Genomic DNA, 22,042 nt, shown 5'->3' on the forward strand with positions numbered 1-22,042 from the left:
TCTTCTATCCGGGGTCTAAATATATTTATGTTTGCAAATCAGCAAGTGCAGCCATATGACGTCACTGCTGAGCGAGTCTAGAGTTTTTTTTCCTGGGGAAAAAGACGGTATTGTTTTCACTTCGAAAAAAAGTATTGAAAAAGATGGGTCATTATATAGCCGGGGTTGAGAGATTTATACATGCAAACCAGCAGGTAGCGACAAATTACATCTCCGCCAAACCTTTTTTCCTGGGGCAAAGCCAGCATCAGTATGCAAATCAGCAGGTTTCTCTCGAGGAAAGCCAGAGCTTTTCTTTTGGGCACATTTTGTCTTACTGTACATATATTAGGTAAATATTACGTATATATATTATATTTTGTATTGCTTTTAGCCTATTTTATACCTGCATTGTCCTTTCCGTCTTATCCATCATTTGTAACTGAGCTACTGTGTGGAACAATTTCCCTTGTGGATCATTAAAGTTTGTCTAAGTCTATAGCTGTTCTAACGCTTTATTTTTTTCACTGTGCTGAGCGATGTCTCCTTTTATTATAATGGTTGTCCACATAGAAAGAGAAAATAGGGCTATTATTAAAATTATGACTATATTATTGACTACATTTCCTATGATACTGTCTTTGATTTGTTTGGACAATTTTCCATTTTATTTGTGCACTTTTATTTTTTAAGATTTTTCTTGATTTACTATATCAATTGAGTAACTACAGCTGTGCATCACTTCCTGTTAAGAAATTGCACACCGACGAAGACCTTGTCGAAATCCGGTCTGTGTTTGGTAGCGCCTGTGCAGTTTTTATTAAAATTATAAGGACATGAGTGTTGCTGGCCTTGCTTTTTCTTTAATTGTGGTTATGTGGTATCGTAGACCATCTTTTATTAACCTACTTACTGTATGTATGTACACATTTATGTTGGCTCCCTTGAGAGATAATTACACTTATATTAGATAGACCAACAGAGGACGCACTCGTTGTTAGGTTGGCTCCTGTCTACGTCCCTTTGCATGAGAAGAAGAGTATCAGTATCAACATGAGAATGTCCTGCTGTTATCTAGTTGCATATATTGCCAACAGTAAGCTCTTAACTAGTACTATATTGCAAATATTTCTGACAATGAGTCGACCAGTCATATCTGTATCGCGCACTTCACCAAACTCATACTTGGTTGTTTATGTAAAAATACCTAACCTGGCTAAATATAGAAGTTTCCGTAGTGTAGTGGTTATCACGTTCGCCTCACACGCGAAAGGTCCCCGGTTCGAAACCGGGCGGAAACATTCTTTGTTTCAGGAAATGATCATGATTTTCCTACCTTCCTCTTGTGTTAGCTTTCTATTACCATCTCTTATGTTAACGGGTCGGTTTTGACCCATGTCTTAAATCAGCTGTAAAATACACTAAAAACAATTATACATAGGGACGGCGTGGCGCAGTGGAAGAATGGCCGTGCGCGACCCGAGGGTCCCTTGTTCAATCCCCACCTAGTACCAACCTCGTCATGTCCGTTGTGTCCTGAGCAAGACACTTCACCCTTGCTCCTGATGGGTGCTGGTTAGCGCCTTGCATGGCAGCTCCCTCCATCAGTGTGTGAATGTGTGTGTGAATGGGTAAATGTGGAAGTAGTGTCAAAGCGCTTTGATTACCTTGAAGGTAGAAAAGCGCTATACAAGTACAACCCATTTATCATTATTATTTATATATCATCCAATTTGTTTCTCATCTTTTGGTTACCTTGTTAGGCTTCCTTATCCATGAAAATATTGTTTTTTAATATTTTTGGTGTGGGCCATTGAGCCTTTTTTTTGTCAGTATACCCCTCGATTTCAATTTAAAAAATGGTCAAATTAACCTCAAGAGAATCGGATAAATAAATAAAAGGTTTTTGTGTTACCTGACTATTACTGAGGTGTATTAGAACACATCTCTTAAATAATGGGTTTTTTTTTCATTTTAATAATTTTAACTATAGTAACATCTATGGTGTTATGGGTCAATTTTGACCCATACTGTATATATTTACTGCTAAAAGGCTAAAAAGTGTTTTTTCGGCAACATAACTTTAAGACCAACACAAAATGAAAAGCAGAACAAGTCATAACACAAAATATAGATTTGCAAGGTCAAACAAACAACAACCGATCAAGCAAATCAAGTTAAGTTAAAGTTAAAGTAGCAATGATTGTCACACACACACACACACACTAGGTGTGGTGAAATTTGTCCTCTGCATTTGACCCATCCCCATGTTCAACCCCTGGGAGGTGAGGGGAGCAGTGGGCAGCAGCGGGAATCATTTTTGATGATTTAACCCCCAATTTAACCCCCAGACCTACTCAGTGGCCTAGTGGTTAGAGTGTCCGACCTGAGATCGGTAGGTTGTGAGTTCAAACCCCGGCTGAGTCATACCAAAGACCATAACAATGGGAGCCATTACCTCCCTGATTGGCACTCAGCATCAAGGGTTGGAATTGGGAGTTAAATCACCGCTGCTGCCTACTGCTCCCCTCACCTCCCAGGGGGTGATCAAGGGTGCTGGGTCAAATGCAGAAATTAGTTTCGCCACACCGAGTGCGTGTGTGACAATCATTGGTACTTTAATTCCAACCCTTGATGCTGAGTGCCAAGCAGGGAGGTAATGGGTCCCATTTTTATAGTCTTTTTATAGAATATAGATGATACTCCATATTGTCTTCCTCCTCAGAAACCTGTTCATCTGTATCACTATACTGCTCTGTGTCCTCTCCCTCATTTTCACCAAAAATATTATCCAGAATTTCTCTCACTGTAAATCTTTTTTAAATTTTTGCATGCTGTAAATTGGAGATGTGCACTCTGAAAGTCACCAACTCTATACTGAATTGACCTCACATGCCCGTCTCTGTTTTTGGACTGGATAACAAGGTAAAATGAGAATCCCCTAAAGCTCACATGATTGGGAGAGGAGCTGGCTGTCAGTGTGTTCGGTTTTGGCTCTAATTATTGCTTTATAATCTTATTTTTATAACTGGGTCGAAACCGACCCTAACAACACCAAGGTCATAATTTTAACCAGAGCATTTTATAATTTAGTGAAAAAAACAAAAACTGTTTTATTTTGTTGAAATAGAGGTTCCTGACAAAGTCAAAAAGCCTTGATGCAAAAAAATTAATTTATGTGGTTCTTTTATGCATTTAAAATCCAAAACGGGTCGGTGCCGACCCTAACACAAAACGAAGGTTAAGTTTTATCAACACTATCCATCCATCCATTTTCTACCGCTTATTCCCTTTGGGGTCGCGGGGGGCGCTGGAGCCTATCTCAGCTACAATCGGGCGGAAGGCGGGGTACACCCTGGACAAGTCGCCACCTCATCGCAGGGCCAACACAGATAGACAGACAACATTCACACTCACATCCACACACTAGGGCCAATTTAGTGTTGCCAATCAACTTATCCCCAGGTGCATGTCTTTGGAGGTGGGAGGAAGCCGAAATGCATACGCTTTTTTTTTTTTTTGCATCTGCAAATAATGTTTTAATGAAAACAGTGTGTTTTTATTTGTGAATGTACATGTGACTCTTTCCTGAGAGAGTTCAACTCCAGGCAGAGGTAATAGTGAACAGTGGAATGAAAAGCTCCAGGAAGAACAACACATTTGTGAAGTAAAGTGAATTTGTCTAATTCAAAACATCCATTCAGCCAATAAATAAATCATGTACTATTCACAGTATTGGATTCTACTTTAAAATTGTTTACAAGTCGCCAATGTGCTTTGAAAAGTGGACACTATGTAAAAAAAACAAAACAGTGATATAATTATACATAAAAACAAGAAATAGTTATTTAGAACATTGTGGAAAGAGTATTTATGGCTTTTAACATCCTTCATTCCTCAAAGGTGTTGAAAAAATATAGTCTATGTATATTTATCACGTTAACTTCAAAAGTGGCCTATGGCGTGATGTCTTAAATCTTTTTTCAATAAAAAACACTTTTAAAATTTCCATCATTAAAAGCCTGAAAAACGAAACCATTAAAAAAAAATCCTATAAAAGAGTCAAGGCTGCAAATATTAATATATATATATATATATTTATATATTTTTTTTAAATCTTCATGATCCTGCTCCTCTGTGTCAGTTCCAGTTCATCACGTGATAAGTCCTTCAAACGCGTCATCACGTGTTAAATAAGTCAAAAGAATTGAAAAAAGATATGTGATGAACAAGTTTTTTTTTTACAAGAAAGTGTTTGCGATGGCGTCTGATTGATGTCCATCGCTTCACCAATGCTGACACTTTCCCCGCTTCCGTCCCCGAGGCTAATGCGGCCTCAAGATGGTCTTGAGTCGCGACTGGTCGATGACGTCTAGCAGGTTCTTGGCATCAACGGCGAGGGCGTGTGCCGCCATCAGCATCTGCTTCTTGTAGTCCTTCTGCAGGCTGAGGGACATAGGCGACACATCAACACAGAGGAAGTCAAAGGAGAGAAGAGCGCCGTGGTGCGTTCAGGTGCTTTTTACCTTGTCATGACGTACTGCTGAGCGAGTTTCATCTTGGCGATCAGCTCCGCCAAGTCGGAATTCAAAAGCTTCTGCGCCATCTCGATCTGGAAAAATAAATTAACTTATATTTAAAATCCATGAAATTATCTAATGAGATGAGACTGAGATATTAGCATCAATACATGTTACATGGAAGTTATGTTTAAACTAAAAATATGGCTATTACCATTTTTATTCATTACAAAAAGTTTTCAAAACACTTTAACTTACCTATGTACATAATTAAAATCTAATCATATCTCAAGTACATATTTTAAATATCACTTTTTGTTTAACATTTTGTTAAAGTTTTATACACAAGGCAAATGTTTATGAATAAATTATGAAAATATATGTAATTGTATGTAAATACTTTAATATATAGAATTTTTTTTCTGAATAAAAAAAATGTATACAATATTAAATAATGTAAATATCAATAAACATCAAATATACGGAGGACAGATTAAAAAAAAAAAAAAATTATAATTTTTTTAAAGCTTGGGACTTCCTGCAGGCCGGATTTTGGACGCATAGTTTGGGGACCCCTGATATACAGCATGAAAATGATCATTAAAATCATAAGGAATGTTTCTCATTAAATATTTTTCTAATTTAAAAACTAATATTTAAAAAAAATAAATGTATTTATCAAATATATACAACATTGAAATAACTTAAAAATATAAGATATAAGTTAAGTATGTTCTACATGGAAAAAGTAGAATTATATATAAGAAAGTATACACAATTCTATACACATTCTAAGAAAAAAGTAATATAATTATGAATAAATAATTTAAAATAAATATATATATACAGTATATACACACACACACATATATATATATATATATATATATATATATATATATATATATATATATATATATATATATAAATAAATACATATTTTTATATATATATACATATACATCTATTTTCTATTACAAAATATGTAATATAATATTTAATACAATAAATATAAAATCGTACAAATAATAAAGAATAAGATTTATACAAAAAATATGAAATACACATTGAAGGGGTCATATTAGAATTTTTTTCTACATTTAAAACACTTCCTTGTGGTCTACATAACATGTAATGGTGGTTCTTTGGCCAACATTTTGAATAGATTATGTTTCACAGATCATCTTCAATCTGACCGTCTCTTCAGGATGTGTAGCTTTGTCTGCATTTCATTTACATTGGAAGTGGGAAGTGGGAGATGGGAATGATGTCAAACCCGAGTTGTGGGCTTTCCAGTTACAATGTCGGAAATCAAGATGGCCACATCCACGAAAGACGAAAGCTATTTTTGCACTTACCCTGTCTGAATATAAACAACTTGTGTGAAAATATGCACTCTTTCTTCAACCTTCAAACACGGTGGATGAAGAGGAAACACAGACGCTATTGCTCGCGATGTACGGCGTTATATAACACTTGAAATGAATGCACTTTACACTACAGTGACTTTAACATATATAAACGTACAACAATACATTGTATATGACCGATTTACTGCAACAAAAACTAATCAGAAGTGCAAATAACTTTATATTATAGAAGCGGACATCATTATGTCCATCCAGAGCAGCCATCTTTGAAACAAACTCGGGTGTGGTGAGAATGCTCCGACTTTCCGAGTCGGAAATCCAACCTCGAAGGGCGTTCCAGTTGAAATTCCGACGAGGAACTCGGAAATTCCAACTTCACAGTACAAATGGACCGCATCATTATTTACGAGCCTCCACTTTGACTGTGTCTTCTCCCCCGCCATCTTTGTTGTAGTTTTTAGGGCTTTCATAGCGAGTCTACTGAAAGATTAAGTAAGAAATGTACGCTACGTTGTATTAGAAATAGCAACAGCCGAGGATGCATGTGCATGAGCCAGTCTGCCACACAACAAGAGGATTTAGAAAAAGAAGGAGCTCATCGACTACAGCGTCGGACTACAATGGCGGACCCGTGCAAAGCCCTTTGGTTAAATTTCGACCATATATGGAAAATCCGGTAATGTTTTCAGTGCGAAAATCGTCACAGGTTGTGCAAATTTTTAACGGCTTGTTTGACGAAGTAAGAAGGAAGGCAAGATTATTTAAAATATATCTCCAAGATGCCTCCACGGTTTGATTTCAAATTTTCGGGACATATAAAGATACACAAAAACAGGTACCAATAAGTAAGAAAAGTTGGTTTTGCACAATAGGGGCCCTTTAAGTTGAAAAAAAAAATAATGAAGCTCACCATTAAAGTATAAAACAAGAAACAAAACTTTAGAAGATCGTTTGAATATATTGGACATATGTTGAAAATCTAAACATTTTATTATTATTATATACTGTAGATATGTTTAAAGGTAGCATTACGTAATAATAATGTAATAATTCATGTTTATGGCATATTTACCTCTCTATGGGTGCTCGCAGGCAGGACAGGAATGGTTTCATCGACTGTGGCCAGCAGAGTCCTTAGTGCCAGACCCACTTCCTGCGCACACGCACACCCTCTTTAGTGGAGGTCTTTAACAAACGTGCGCACTATGTTGTCTGTCAGTGGCGACTGCCTCGCTTTCTTTACCTTGACCATGGGGACGTACTCCTCGGGGGCTGCCGGTTGGATCCTATTTGACATCTCGATTACCGACTTGACCAGGGCCGTCACGTTCTCGTAGACTTTGTCGTTGGAGCGGTCCAAGTTGGCTGTGGGGGGCGGGCTGATCTCCTGGGGCTGTAACTGGACCCAAGGGAGGGGCGACAGTTGTGTTAATCCTACTCAGTCAGTGGCTGCAGTTACAGGGACTCGACACTAGATGGCAGCAGAGAGCTCTCAATAGATACCTGTGTTGCTATCTACTGTGATAATTGATAACCCGAACTAAAGGTCTCATATTATAGTATTTATTTTCATAATTCAAACAAGTCAATAGTGTGTTGACGCTGGAATTTACTACTGGGAACATTTGCATAACAACATACATTTGCATAATAATACCATTGATTTGCATAATAGGAGACCTTTAATTGTTATGTAGCTACAATAGTGAGTATCTCAACTAAACATGGCGGCGACAGAGCTATCTATATGTCATCTTACCCTCCACGGCTATAGTGGGGAGGCAGGGGGTGGAGGTGAGAGAGAGTGAGGGACAGCAAGTTAGCCGTTAGCGTTATTTAAACATTGCTAGCAGGGCGTACTGTACTGTACTGTACCTTCACACCCTCGTTGTAGCTGTCCACGGGGCAGAGACCGGCCAGGTTGCCAAGGTGACCGGGCGCTCCGGGGCGGGGCGGCTTCTTAGGCGGGGCCAGGTGTTCTTAAAGAGACGGAAGGATAACAAGTGTGAGTACCAATAGCTAACATGCAGAAAGAGGATGTACACAAGCTTAGCTGTCACCTGGTTTGCCCACAGGCTGGTAGATGTGCTGACTTCCACCCTGTACAATATAAACCTATTAGCATGGGCTGGCTTGCTGAAGAATGTTAAAAAAAAAAAAAAAAAAGAGTTAAAATCACTAACCGGCGCTTGAAGGGTGCCGTCCTCTTTGTCGATGCTTCCTCGGCTGTTTCTGGACTCGGTCTTCTGCAGGAAAACAACACTTCTGTGAGCAACGACAGCTAATAAACATGCGCATTTCAACTCGGCAAGCTCCTTCTGCCAGTCTCTTCTCTACCGTTTTGTTGAAGCACGCCTTAAAGAGTTGCATCTTGGGAGAAAGAAGACGTCTGAAGAAGTATTACAGAAAAGAAAGGAAGTAGAATCTAAAAAAGGAGGCTGGATTTTCCAGCTCCAAGGAGACAGAACGCCTCATTTAGTATCTTCTCATTCTTTCCATCCACGCCTCTTGCCAATCCCACTTCCTATCTTCCCAAACGGACAACCCTGATTGGCTGCTGACTGCGTCTGTCACAAAGCAGCTGACAAGCTCACATTAAAGCTGAGAATATGTCTAAGGGTGATAATGTGTCCAAACACCATGCTGCCTGTTATTTTTATGACAAATACACCAAATGGGGGCGCTCTTATCAAACCCCGTAAGTGGCACTGACTTGAAATCTCTCACACATCTCCACAAAACACCTGCTGTATTAGTCCTAATTACATTTGGTATGCACATGTGTGTGAAGTCTCAGCGAGATTGGTTGAAAAAATATGTTGGCCATTATTTACTTAGCAACTGTCTATTTGTCAAATGGAGAATATTGGCATTACATGCATGGCTTACAAAAAACCTATAGAGGGCACCACAAATGTAATTTATGTTACCATGAAGCTCTCCTCCTGCTCCAACCATCGCTGGTCGTCCTCCATCTGCTGTTGCTGCATCATCAGCCTCTCCTCCATGAGGACTTGACCTCCACATCCAGTGTCCTGCAATAAAACATGTTTGTCTTAAAAAAAATTGATTTCATTTTCCTACATCTATACTGTAATGTACTGGACTGTACCTCCATGTTGGAGGTCCACAGGGCTGTATGTTCGGGTCTGTGCTGGTTCCAGGAATCGCCGGCAGGGAAGCCACCTCCCACTCCCCCGTGGGCCGTTGGCTGAAGGTGGACAAATGAGAGGAAAAAGATGTAAAACAACAACTTTTACTGACAATACTAGGAGATATATATGCCGTAGATACACATTTTACACTCCATACAAGAGCAGAGGAGAGTGTTAAAGTGCAAGTAAACTTGACACATAATCGCAGTGCACTTTAAGGTCATCCTGGAGGATTTGGAGGTAGAAGTGCACTTTTCTCTTAAGAGCAGAAGCATTTTGGTTATTTTAACTAAAATAATGTGCAATTATATATGCAATATGCAATTATTATAGATGTAACGATATTGTAGATACACCAGTATTGCAGTTTCAAAGTCTTCACAATATTCCTGTGACGCGTGATGTATCAAACGCAAACTTGTTAAATGTCGTTTTTTTTAATGGCGCTTTAACGTTGGCCGGGTCTGGAAAAAAACAACACCTTCCAGAAGTATTTGCGCAGCGCTGGATCATCAAGGTGGGGGGGTTGAACAGTGTAAGCAGGAAGTGAAGTGTTCATAATGGATAAGAAGAATTGTTTTTCTTGTGGACATTTCCTAAAAATGTCATAACTGTTTGAATTATGTTGCTAACAAACAAACAAACAAACCCTGGAGAAAACATAACCTTCTCAGCGGAGGTAAGAAAGTCTGCATTTTATAAATGGTTGATTTATATAGGAGGGTTAGGGTTAACCCTAACCCTTCATCATGATGAAGGCTGCAGAAGCAAGATAGCCGAAACTTGTCAGGTACAAAACTTTACTTTACTAGCCTATATAAATCAACCATTTATAAATACACATTAGTAGGCAAAATTAACCTCTTCAACATAAGTCTGCATTTTGCAAAGCAGCACTTTAGTCTATAATATCATACCAGGAGATTGTGATACTGTTATGTCCTGAGAAATCACGAACCGATATTTTTAATTATATAATAATTCACCTTAAAGGCCTACTGAAACCCACTACTACCAACCACGCAGTCTGATAGTTTATATATCAATGATGAAATCTTAACATTGCAACACATACCAATATGGCCGGGTTAGCTTACTAAAGGGCAATTTTAAATTTCGCGCCAAAATATCCTGCTGAAAACGTTTCGGTATGATGATGCCTGCGCGTGACGTCACGGATTGTAGAGGACATTTTGGGACAGCATGGTGGCCAGCTATTAAGTCGTCTGTTTTCATCGCAAAATTCCACAGTATTCTGGACATCCATGTTGGTGAATCTTTTGCAATTTGTTCAATGAACAATGGAGACAGCAAAGAAGAAAACTGGAGGTGGGAAGCGGTGTATTGCGGCCGACTGCAGCAACACAAACACAGCCGGTGTTTCATTGTTTACATTCCTGAAAGATGACAGTCAAGCTTTACCATTGGCCTGTGGAGAACTGGGACAACAGAGACTCTTACCAGGAGGACTTTGAGTTGGATACGCAGACGCGGTACCGTGAGTACGCAGCTGCGGCTTCCAAACATTTGATCGCTTGCCCGTACGTGCGTGCCGCTATGTGCATGTCACGTACGTAAATTTGGGGACTTTGGGGAAATATATAAATAAATGATAAATGGGTCGTACTTGTATAGCGCTTTTCTACCTTCAAGGTACTCAAAGCGCTTTGACACTACTTCCACATTTACCCATTCACACACACTGATGGAGGGAGCTGCCATGCAAGGCGCTAACCAGCACCCATCAGGAGCAAGGGTGAAGTGTCTTGCTCAGGACACAACGGACATGACGAGGTTGGTACTAGGTGGGGATTGAACCAGGGACCCTCGGGTCGCGCACGGCCATTCTTCCACTGCGCCACGCTGAACGGTACTTTGGGCTGTGGGATTGAGTGTGTTGTGCAGGTGTCTGAGTTGCATTGGCGGGTTGTATGGACGGGAGGGGGGAGGTGTTTGTTATGCGGGATTAATTTGTGGCATATTAAATATAAGCCTGGTTGTGTTGTGGCTAATAGAGTATATATATGTCTTGTCTTTATTTACTGTTTTAGTCATTCCCAGCTGAATATCAGGTCCCACCCGCCTCTCACAGCATCTTCCCTATCTGAATCGCTCCCACTGCCTTTCCTCATCCACAAATCTTTCATCCTCGCTCAAATTAATGGGGAAATCGTCGCTTTCTCGGTCCGAATCGCTCTCACTGCTGGTGGCCATGATTGTAAACAATGTGCAGATGTGAGGAGCTCCACAACCGGTGACGTCACGCGCATATCGTCGGCTACTTCCGGTACAGGCAAGGCTTTTTTATCAGCGACCAAAAGTTGCGAACTTTATCGTCGATGTTCTCTACTAAATCCTTTCAGCAAAAATATGGCAATATCGCAAAATGATCAAGTATAACACATAGAATGGACCTGCTAACCCCGTTTAAATAAGAAAATCGCATTTCAGTAGGCCTTTAATATTTGTTATTTAAAAAAAAAATCTATTTATTTTTTAAAACATATAATATTGTAAAACATATTTGATTATAATTATATTGGTTTATAAGGCTATGAAAATAGATTTCTGGTCATAAATAACGGAACTGCACTCTTTTTTTAAAATTTTGCCTATCATTCACAATCCTTATGTAAGACAAGAACACAAATGTTTTTCTTTTTTTTATGTATTCTGAATATTAAATAAATACGATCAAAAGTCCGCTTACAATGGAGCCGATTGGAGTTGCTCTATTCTGCCTATAAAGCCCTTTAAAAACATCCAAACACCACCATTTTTTGTATATATGTTGTAAGTATATATGTAATGTAGCAACGGGCACATTAATAACAACATTTAATATTTACGTATTTTGATCATTTTAAGCATATGTGGCGCATTAAATAAAAAAACGCATCAAAACGTTTTTTTCCCACTACCTCACCGATTTCTACTCACTGCAGACTTCATGAGAGCCAACAAACATAATAAAACATCACTTAATGTACAATGTCTGTTATCATTAGGATGTCGACTAATAAAATCTTTTTATATTCCCGTTTAGATAAGAATGAGTTATAATCCTCGCGAAGAAAAGTGGGGTAGAACCAAGCATATTTTTGTGTCGTTCTCGCCATATTTTGGGTCTAAATTGGCTGTCAAAGTGGACCAACTTTCATCCTTGTCCTTCTATTATCCAGGTGAGAAACATGATTTATGATCTAGAATAAACTTTCGCAAGCAAAAGGAAGCAGCTTACCACTCGATGTCAACATCAGCGCACATGATCACGGTGCTGCTATTAAGAGTGTGTCTGCGCTAGCTAGTAATAAAAATATCACTAATACTTGGTCAATATTCAAGTCATGAAATGTAAATGGAGTATTGTTGGCGCTTTTTGGATGTTTTTTTATTGGGTTTTATGGGCGGAATAAAGGACCTCTCATTGGCTCCGCTGTAAGCAGACTTTCCTTTATGTCTATTTACGAGTTAGACTGCATTAAAAAAAAAAATCCATCCATCATCATGTCTTTCATAATGACTGTGAACGATAGGCAAAATTCCCCAAAGAATTGCAGTTCCCTTTTAAGGCCAGGTAGTCTCTGCAGTTGAGTCAATAAGATTAGAGAGCTTTGCGTGTGTGTCTTGTACCGGGAAATGGTTGTGTTGCGGGCTGGAAAAGAATCCCTCACTGGAGCGAGGGCTGGGGTAACCTGGCCGACTAGGCTGGAAAAAACACACAAAACAAAATCAGTTGAAGTCTTAAATAAATAGAACAAGTATATGAAGTTAATAATGAGTCTCACTTTGGGCGGAGCCTCATCCGAAACTCCAGAGTCCCAAGACACTGTGACTTGTCTTCTCATCTCCATCCTGAGCCTTTCCTCCTGCTGAAGCTTCTCCTCCTCCAGTATGGCGCTACAAGAATACAAACTCAAGTCTTTTTGATGCGTTCAAAGCGCAAAGGAATTATGTATCAACATGATTACCTCAGCTGCGTTTTAAGTTCTGTGAACCGCGGCCGCTTGCTGGGGTCGTACGACCAACATTTGGTCATAAGGCTGTAAAGGGTGGGCGGGCACTGAGGCGGCATGGCCAACCGCTCGCCATTCTCGATCCTGCCAATCACGTCGTTGTTCTTCACTCCTTGGAAGGGCTTGATGCCGTACATCAGGATCTCCCACATGCACACGCCTTCAGGGTCACGGATTAAGACACCTCAACTCACGTCAGCCATCGGCGTCTTTGGCAACACAGATCGATACAAACAAGACTGGCTCACCGAACATCCAGACGTCGCTGGCGGAGGTGAATCTTCTGAAGTTGATGGACTCGGGAGCCATCCACTTGATAGGAAGTTTACCTTTAGAGGCTTTAGAGACACACAGGAAGTGCATTCAAATAACCTAACTTTTTGTCACAAATAGATGGCAGTAAATTCCTACTAAATCAAGGTGTGATTGCTGCTGCATGTTTAAGTTTAAAAAGGTCTCCTATGACATAAATATTGACTTGAAAGCCGGTTTATGATGTTTCTTATAAAAATATATAATCTCTCTCACTTGTTTGCTCCAATTTAGAAAGAAAAGTCAGAGTTGCTTTTTCAGGTTCTGGATTTTCATGACCTCATAAAAAAAAAATTGTTAAACTGCTTCGCTGCACAATAAAGCCTGGATTCTACAACAGACATTTACATCAGAGAATAAGCTATCCTAGCATAATGTTTCTGGTAAAACGTGAGTGTAATGTTAGCTCACATAGCAACTCTATGCTATTGCTATTTCACGTCATTTGTGATGAGGATTTGAAGCTAAGACAAACACCAGAGGTCGCAAATTTTGTCTGAATTCTAAATTCCACAACCTCAGCTGTAATAGACGTTCCAGGTTCCAACTGTGTTTATTCACTAGCCAACTGACATATTTTGTTACGGTGATTCAAACTCGGATGTTCAGTGTGTCCTTCGAGGCATAAGAACAGAGTCCAGAACACTACCATCAGTCAGCTACACACATGGGAGCTTTGAGTTTGAACGTTTTTCTCCAAGAAATAGGCTAACCTAGCGTGATGTTAAAATGTGAGTGTAATGTTAGCACTATAGCCCACATAGCTTTGCTAGTGGTTAGAAATGTAAAGAAACAGTTATAATGATAAACCACAGTAAAACTCCAGACAATTAGTATTAACATTTTACATTGATAACATAATCGTAAAATCGTGATTGATAACCGTACTTTGAAAACAAACAGTGACACTGCTCATTTATTGGAGAAGCAAACAAGGTGCAAGGCAGTTGCTATATTATCACCTTGTAATGGTCATTCAGCTCAATCACTAATAATATACCATATTTTCCAGGCTATGTGCCGCTACTTTTTTTTTTTAACCCAGCGACTTATTAAACACTGCGGCTAATTAATGCATTTTTCTTCGCTGATGATCATAATGTTTTGTATTTAACAAAACTTTTCATATAACACAGACAGAGACACTGAAAATGTGTATTATTGTTTGTGCTACGGCCCCACATTTTGGACGAGTTCGCTCACTGCAGGTTGAAAATGTACTTCCTATTTTCGTGCTTTGAACCGGAAGTATATCCCATTTCGTCAACTATTCGTATATAGTGTTTTTGCTTGAAAGGATTCTTCATTCATCACACAACAAACAAAGCTTTTAAGTTTTACAATTTAACTAAATCAATACATACTTACTAAACCGTCCCATGTGTGATGTCTGTAGGAGTGTTTTTATGCATATTTGTATGTGCTATCGTAAGGTAATCAAGCTAGTGTTGTTAGCTTTAGCAAATAGGATAACACGTTTAAACGTGTCTGTGTTAGTATTATTAACTTACAATTGCATTCTTTCAGTGTTGTTTCAGTTTCGTAAATTCACCTTAAGTTAATGGTACACTGTCAACAGAAGTATTATGATTAGCTGAGAAAAAAATACAGATACCTGAATCATTTGTCCAGAATTTTAATGGTTTTCCTGTACCGTCCCAATTAAGAAACGGTCCCAAAAAATACCAGTACTCTGTATACACTATTGTAAGACCTGTTGAAAACATCCTAATATGGGACCTTTACTATGCATCATCACCTTTGTAGTAAGAGCTGTCCTCCATGTAGCGTGACAGTCCAAAGTCCCCCAGCATCACGCAGTCTATTGAAGACACCAACACATTCCGTGCTGCTATGTCCCTAAAAGAGGCAGTTGATATTGCTGAGCTTACTGTGCCATAAAGGATGGTGAGGAAAGATCATCACTTACCTGTGAACAAAGCGTTTGCTTTCCAGGTACGCCAGTGCGGTGCTGAGCTGGTAAGCAAACAGGATGAGAGTGGCCAAGTCCAGACTGTACTTCCTCACCTGAAGGAAGGAGCGCAGCTGTATGGGGAGAGAAGACAATCAATGCATCAGACATGAACCATGCGAATCGGTTTGCTTTGGACATACCTCTCCGAGCGTGCACAGCTCCATGATGATCCACACCGGGTTCTCTGTTATCACGCCGATTAGCTTGACGATGTGAGGGTGGTCAAACTGCCGCATGGTCACTGCAAGACACACATTCCATGTTTAAGAAGTGAGAGCTTGTTTTGCCTCAAAGGTCAGTGCCCCCTTACGTGCTTCTTGCAGGAACTTTTCTCTGACACTGTCGGATGTACAGTTCTTACACGTCTTGATGGCGACAGCGAGGGACGGCTTGTCCTGTACAACGAGAGCAGCCAATCAAACGGAGTACATGAGAAAGTCAGCTCGGTCAATAGTATGACAAGTGTAACACGCATGCCATATGCAGACATACATAGCTGCTTGAGGCTGTAAGAACATCAGGAGGTTGCCTACAGCCACAGACTCAGCAAGTTACTCTGAGCATTTAAGGTGTTTTCTAAGTGCATGTGTACAACCTACCGGAATGTTGTAGACTCCTTGGTGGACATCTCCAAACTGACCCTCCCCGATGCAGCGACCCAACTCGATCCTCTCTCTCTGGATCTCGTAGTCCCGCGCTTCAAATAAGAAAAGTAATTATCATAATGATGAAAGGGAGCATTTTATAAGCTTGTTTGCTGACTACCTTAAACAACACTATAGTACATTCGTCCCTCGTTAATCGCGTTTAATTGGGGCCAACATGTCCGTGATATAATGATTTTGATGAAGTAGGAATATTATTAAGAAATCAAGCATTTTTTATGGTTGAAACAATGTTTATGCCCTTCTAAATATGTTTTTAAACATAATTAGGGCTCTCTAAAAATAAAATAACACACACATTGTCACATTTAGTGTATACTCATTTCACCCATTATAGTTGCCTTGCGTTTGTTATTTTTTAAATTGCAGGATCCCCCAACGTGGAAATATTTTGTCATATCCTGGGTAATTCCTCTAAGTTAGAACTAGTACTTTGAGTGCCGAAACTATAGGCTTAAATAGTTCTGCACAAAGTTGGTCAACTTGACAGTCGTAGCTGTGACCATTAGCTGTGATGTTAGCATTTCGTGCTAGCTTTGGGTGTCTGCGTTGTTGCTTTACATCGATCACGTCAAAGCTGTGTTCTTGATGTCAAAGATAAAGAGCATCAAAAGTTAATCTCCACTTTGACTGGACATTTGATGATAGTAGTCTCAGTTAAAACTGGAGATGCGCTATTAAAGTTAAAGTTAAAGTACCAATGATTGTCACACACACACTAGGTGTGGCGAGATTATTCTCTGCATTTGACCCATCACCCTTGATCACCCCCTGGGAGGTGAGGGGAGCAGTGGGCAGCAGCGGTGGCCGCGCCCGGGAATCATTTTTGGTGATTTAACCCCCAATTCCAACCCTTGATGCTGAGTGCCAAGCAGGGAGGTAATGGGTCCCATTTTTATAGTCTTTGGTATGACTCGGCCGGGATTTGAACTCACAACCTACCGATCTCAGGGCGGACACTCTAACCACTCTAACCACTAGGCCACTGAGTAGGTATTGATGAGGAAGGAGTTAAAGATGACGATAATCAAAAAGTTGTTCTGCAAAAAGTTAACTTGAGGTTGTCGCGGTGAAGAAACAGTAGTGGCAAAATTAGTCAGCTATTGTTTGCATGCGCATTAAAAGCTCACCAATGTGGAGGCGCCATATTGATGAGGCAGGAGTTGAAGATGACTTCCATCAAAAAGTTAACTTGAGATTGTCACATTAAAAGGTATTTTAGGGTCGGCATGGCTCAGCGGGTTGAGTAATTGTTGGGTTACTGGTTCGATCCTGGCCATCTGAGTGCATGTCAAGGTGTCTTGCGAACACCTAATTGCTCCTGATGGGTCATGGTTAGCGCCTCACATAGCAGCTTCTGCCATCAGTATTTCACAATTTTGTTGTTCTTAATTTGCAATGACACTAAAAGCCTATTATTGTTAATATAGTAAAGATACAGTAGCAGAAAAATGAACCGCCTATTGTTGTTGGCAGAGTAACCTTTAAATAGGAAACTCCGCTTGCTGATTATTACAACATAAGTAATAGAGAATACCACAACTACTGAACTGTAATACATATAATACACAAATAAAACTTAATCTAACACTTTATTTAGGCCGAAACATTTAGAACATGCTTTTACAGAAAGTTTAAAAAAAAATCTGCAATGTGGTAAAGCCGTGAGATTTGAAGTGCGATGTAGCGAGCAACAACAGTGTTATCACTGTGTGTAAAATAAATCATTATAAATACCAACAATTTCAATAAAAATGTATAAGAATTTGATTAAATTGAAAGCAACAATTAAATTGAGCAGCAGTTTAATTTAGAACACCAACACCAATTGAACACACAATAAAACAAAATAAAAACAGCAGACAATGATTAGACAGGCAATCTCATACTTTTTCTGGATATTTTCCAACTCAAAGCGCCAAAGCTTATAAGATTTAGACATGATTTAGACTGATGTGTGTTTGTGTAATGAGGAGAAATCAACACACATCAAGGTGTGCAGAATCATTACGCAGTTCCAAAATGAAACAAAATAACATTTTAACATCTTATAAAGCCTTTCAGAAAGATGCACCACTCCTGAAATGTACTTATTCTGACTTTAACTGATAAAAATAGAAACATTACATGATAAAATACTTTATGTAGCTGCATAATAATTGTGCAGGTTTTTGCAGTACAGTTGCCATTGACTTTCTTGAATATTTTTAATTCAAAGCTCTGTGGGAAATAATACAATTCAATTCAACACACTAGTCAAATACTATGAGAAATGTGTTACTATAAAAATTATTATTAGCTTTATATGTGGCAAACAAAAATCCATCAGAACAGCATTCTAATCTATTGTAACTTTTACCTTCCACTATTCCATAGGTCACTGCGTTGGCGATGGGCGAGGGAGGGGGGGAAAAAGAAGAGGAAGACAGGAATGTGAAAAGCAAGAAAGAGTCGAAAAACGCACATCCATCCTCTTGGAGGCATGAAACATCCAAGCAAACAAACAAGGTCAGTGTTGGGAAAATGTGTTATGAGTCACAGAAAAAAAGAGAAGAGAAGACATTTATCCAGATACTGACAGAGGAGTGTGAGTGTGTTTGCAGCTACACAGTGACAGCCATGCACTTATAAAGGACTTACTGGAGGGCATGGTGTACGTGTCCTCTTCGTCAACTATCTCGGCGTAGTCATCAGTCTCTGCAAGGTGAGGATGAAAATGAATACTTTGTCGTCAAAATAATGAAGAAGCAAGCACAAAGGCGAACTAAAAAGTCTCACTGTTTTGGGAACTCCTACCCAAAGCGACACCCATGCAGCTCTCTGTCACACACACATGCACACACGCTTAGACGTGCACACACACGCTTGGCTCTGTGCGTCCGCCTGTTTTGAGAGCAGCTGGGTTGGGGTGCGATGGAGGAGATAAAATTAAAGAGGAAGTCCGGGGGATAAAAAGAGGGTGAAAAGAGTTTTAAGAGGAGATGTATAAAAGAAAAAGGCAGGAGACGCAACGAGATGTTTGCAAGTTGAAGACAGCGAGAGGAGGAAGAGGAATAGGAGGAGGAAGTGAAGAAGAAAAAAAAGGAGGGAGGGAAGGATGGACGGAATCTCTCCAAACCAGATGGCGGTGTTTAAAATAAAATCAGGGCGCATTGGGGGCAGCTGCTAGCAACACGAGCGGAACATCTGCTGTCCAGCGCATCTTTTTGCACAGGACTCATCAGGCCCTGTGGGAACACTTGGACGCCAATTTATCAGAACTTTAGTGTCCACAAGCAGGGGGCTGATAAGTAAAAAAATGTAAACAGGAATGTGGCACTGGGTCAATTAAATAGCCTGAGGCATTGTTTTTTTTTTTTAAATATAATAACACTGTGAAGTGAATTCATGAAACTATATTAACACTTTTGACGGTCATGCAAGAAAGGTAACCCCAGTGTAACATTACTCACCTACTGTATATTACCTCACTTCACTCTTAAGGACACATTACAGTGGGAACAGGGACATGTTTACAAAGCTATACTGTGCTTCTATTGCTTTGTCGGTATGTACCGCTCAAAAACACATTATAGATAACCATTACGACTGCTAAGATACACGCTATTTACATGCATGTTGCTTGGAAAAATAGTTTACCTCAAGAACTGTGAGCAGTTGTAGCTGTTTAACGCAACTAAAATAAATCATTCTTTGCTACTAAAATAAATCACTCTTTGAAGATAATGGAGAGAAAATGTCTTTAAAAGGCTATACTGTCACCTAGTGGCCTTTTATAGGTATTACTTTTTATAAAAAATTCAGTCCTGGGCATGACGTTAAAGTGCATCCGGCAGTGGAGGCTCCTCTATGGGGTCTTGGGGCACTAGGAGGTTAACCCCTTTACTACTGTTACCCCAGGTGGCCCTTGGCAAAGGCCTAGTACCTGACTGCCCCCTAGCCAGAGATACGGTGAAGACCTCAACGGCGGAGCAGGCGGAAGACAGTAGATTTAAGAACTACCACAACGGCTGCGATGGCGGAAGAAGGCTGCTGCAGAAAAGGGTCCTCAGTCGTCTTGGACTCCATGCCACTGAACCCTGACCCGATTCTGTCAAGGATCGTGTGGTGACTGTATGTGCACCAGTCTCCCCACGTAAAACAAAGTCACGCACAGGCATCCTCCATAAAGGGATACACCCCTACCAGGAGGATCGTCACACTCGTTCGAGTGACCGCCGATGATTACTTTTTATTACAGTTAGCAATTTGCTGGGTAAAATAAATGTTTGTATGTATTTTTTGTTGAATTAATTGTATTATGTTAAGTAGCAATATTCTTTTCAATGTTGCAGTAAGATCAATTTCTGGTTCTATGGTTATAATCCCACTTTTCCTCACTGCTTTATCAATAAAAAAACTGAACTCCCTAGTCACACTTCTGTCGATGGACTTATTTGGTTTTAGCACAAATTGAGCTTGTCTTTTATTCGTTTTAGATGACTTTTATATTGTTTAATCGCCTGCTTTTTATTGTGCTGTGCTGTTTACAGGTTTTTTTATATCATAATTTTTTTAAATTCTCATTGTGAAGTTCAGTTTTTATTGTACAGCACGTTGGGCAGAAAATAGTTACAGAAATGTTTTATTTAACTAAATTGTCTATGTAACATACAAAAATGTGCAACTAAGTTTTGAGGCACAAAAACAGAATTGTGATATTTTTTAGTGCCTTGTATTATATGTACTGTAGTTTAAACATATCAAAAAAGGTTAAATAGGAATGCTCCCAGGACCTCCAAAAAGTGTAAAAAAATTAAAAAAATTTTAAAAAAAAGAAGAAGAAAAAAAGATACATTTGAAAATAAGCCTTGGAGGAGAGGTTACGATACACATGGTTTGTCGAATTAAAAAAAAAAGTTGTACAAAAACAAAACAGTAGGCTACTTAAATTTCACCGTCCCTTTAGTTGAGGTTCAGTGTGTGTGTATGTGTGTTCTAGTTTGCCCGTTATAGCCATGGAATGCATTGCTTAAAACCAGCAAACCTCTACCCGCATGACTCTGTGCATGAATAAATGACAGTCAAGGCCACGTGTGCAGTATTGTGTGTGTGGAGAGAAAAAAGCATTTGGAGAAATTCCCTTAAAGAGAAATATCACTTAGTTGCCACTGAAACATGAGAAACAACATACCGCTGCATTATTGAGTTGAAAAGATACAAAAACTTTGTGTTTTTGTTGTTAAAAGTATTACATGCAGAAACATTTTCCCACAAAAGGGTGCACTCTGCTTGAGTAACATGAAAGAAGAAAGATTGATAACTTTACCATCCCCACTAAAATCTTCTGCAGGGTCCGGGAGAGCATGCAGGAGACAGGAAAGCAGATTAAGAAGGAGGAAAAAAAAAAGTGGACGACCCATAGAGAGAGAGCAGAGGTTAGAACAACATGGCTGCCGCTTCACCACAACCTGCAAAGCCAAAAAAAACAAAAAACGCTTCAGCAAGCAGTTGGTTAAGACGATTAATGCGTTATCCTGGGAGGGTGACAACATGCAAGAAAAGTGTTTAGACGCCACCGTGGCTTCAAGTGTGCAGTCTGCGGCCAGTGTAAATATTTCTGTGGATGCAGCTTGAGGTGAGCGCAGGAATTCCAGTGAATGACTTAAAACAGAGAGCAAAGTCGGATATGCAACACTATCTTGTGAACGCAACAATGCATATATGAAAAGTTTTTCAACATGAAATTGTCATGAGAAAAGTAATAAAGTCAAAGAAGGACAATGTTAACACTGGTCAAATACCATCCTTATGTCTACTGCAAAAATGCTAGTCAAAGAACCAATACATGACAGGAACACTGCTGTTTTAAAGAATCTACTGCAAAAAATGCTAATCAGAGATCCCCTGCTGTTTTTAAGGATCTTCTGCAAAAATGCTAGTCAAATATTCTCTATATGACATGAACACTGCTGTTTTTAAGAATCTAATGCTTGTTAAAGATCCCCTGCTGTTTTTAAGGATCTACTGCAAAAATGATGGTCAAATATCCTCTAGGCAGCCCAGTGGAA

At 39.4% G+C, this 22,042-nt stretch overlaps 1 protein-coding gene and 1 non-coding gene across 9 annotated transcripts in view; one reads left to right on the top strand and one right to left on the bottom strand.

Moving 5' to 3' along the window:
• The first annotated feature begins 1,207 nt into the window (after positions 1-1,207).
• Positions 1,208-1,280, top strand: trnav-cac (transfer RNA valine (anticodon CAC)). Its single transcript has one exon. It is a non-coding gene; the product is annotated as a tRNA-Val (tRNA).
• Positions 1,281-3,078: 1,798 nt separating this feature from the next.
• ptk2aa (protein tyrosine kinase 2aa) overlaps positions 3,079-22,042 on the bottom strand; it is a 75,007-nt gene continuing 56,043 nt past the window's right edge. For 3 of the 8 annotated variants that reach the window (XM_061966975.1, XM_061966970.1, XM_061966978.2), the window contains exons 15-35: positions 21,301-21,318; positions 18,633-18,689; positions 18,352-18,372; positions 15,927-16,024; positions 15,638-15,722; positions 15,468-15,568; positions 15,283-15,398; positions 15,112-15,212; positions 13,289-13,378; positions 12,996-13,200; positions 12,813-12,924; positions 12,658-12,732; positions 8,982-9,080; positions 8,800-8,904; positions 8,053-8,115; positions 7,930-7,969; positions 7,745-7,848; positions 7,113-7,268; positions 6,942-7,022; positions 4,506-4,591; positions 3,079-4,425 (exon numbers count right to left, since the gene is read on the bottom strand). In XM_061966975.1, the coding sequence (XP_061822959.1) occupies positions 4,305-4,425; positions 4,506-4,591; positions 6,942-7,022; positions 7,113-7,268; positions 7,745-7,848; positions 7,930-7,969; positions 8,053-8,115; positions 8,800-8,904; positions 8,982-9,080; positions 12,658-12,732; positions 12,813-12,924; positions 12,996-13,200; positions 13,289-13,378; positions 15,112-15,212; positions 15,283-15,398; positions 15,468-15,568; positions 15,638-15,722; positions 15,927-16,024; positions 18,352-18,372; positions 18,633-18,689; positions 21,301-21,318 (1,934 nt within the window). In that variant the 3' untranslated portion in view covers positions 3,079-4,304. Of the gene's footprint in view, positions 4,426-4,505; positions 4,592-6,941; positions 7,023-7,112; positions 7,269-7,744; positions 7,849-7,929; positions 7,970-8,052; positions 8,116-8,799; positions 8,905-8,981; positions 9,081-12,657; positions 12,733-12,812; positions 12,925-12,995; positions 13,201-13,288; positions 13,379-15,111; positions 15,213-15,282; positions 15,399-15,467; positions 15,569-15,637; positions 15,723-15,926; positions 16,025-18,351; positions 18,373-18,632; positions 18,690-18,770; positions 21,233-21,300; positions 21,319-22,042 lie in introns of those variants that run through there. The other 5 variants (XM_061966976.1, XM_061966971.1, XM_061966973.1 and 2 more) reach the window with 5 other exon arrangements.

This window comes from Nerophis lumbriciformis, linkage group LG11 (assembly GCF_033978685.3).
Source record: "Nerophis lumbriciformis linkage group LG11, RoL_Nlum_v2.1, whole genome shotgun sequence".
Classification (NCBI taxonomy): domain Eukaryota; kingdom Metazoa; phylum Chordata; class Actinopteri; order Syngnathiformes; family Syngnathidae; genus Nerophis; species Nerophis lumbriciformis.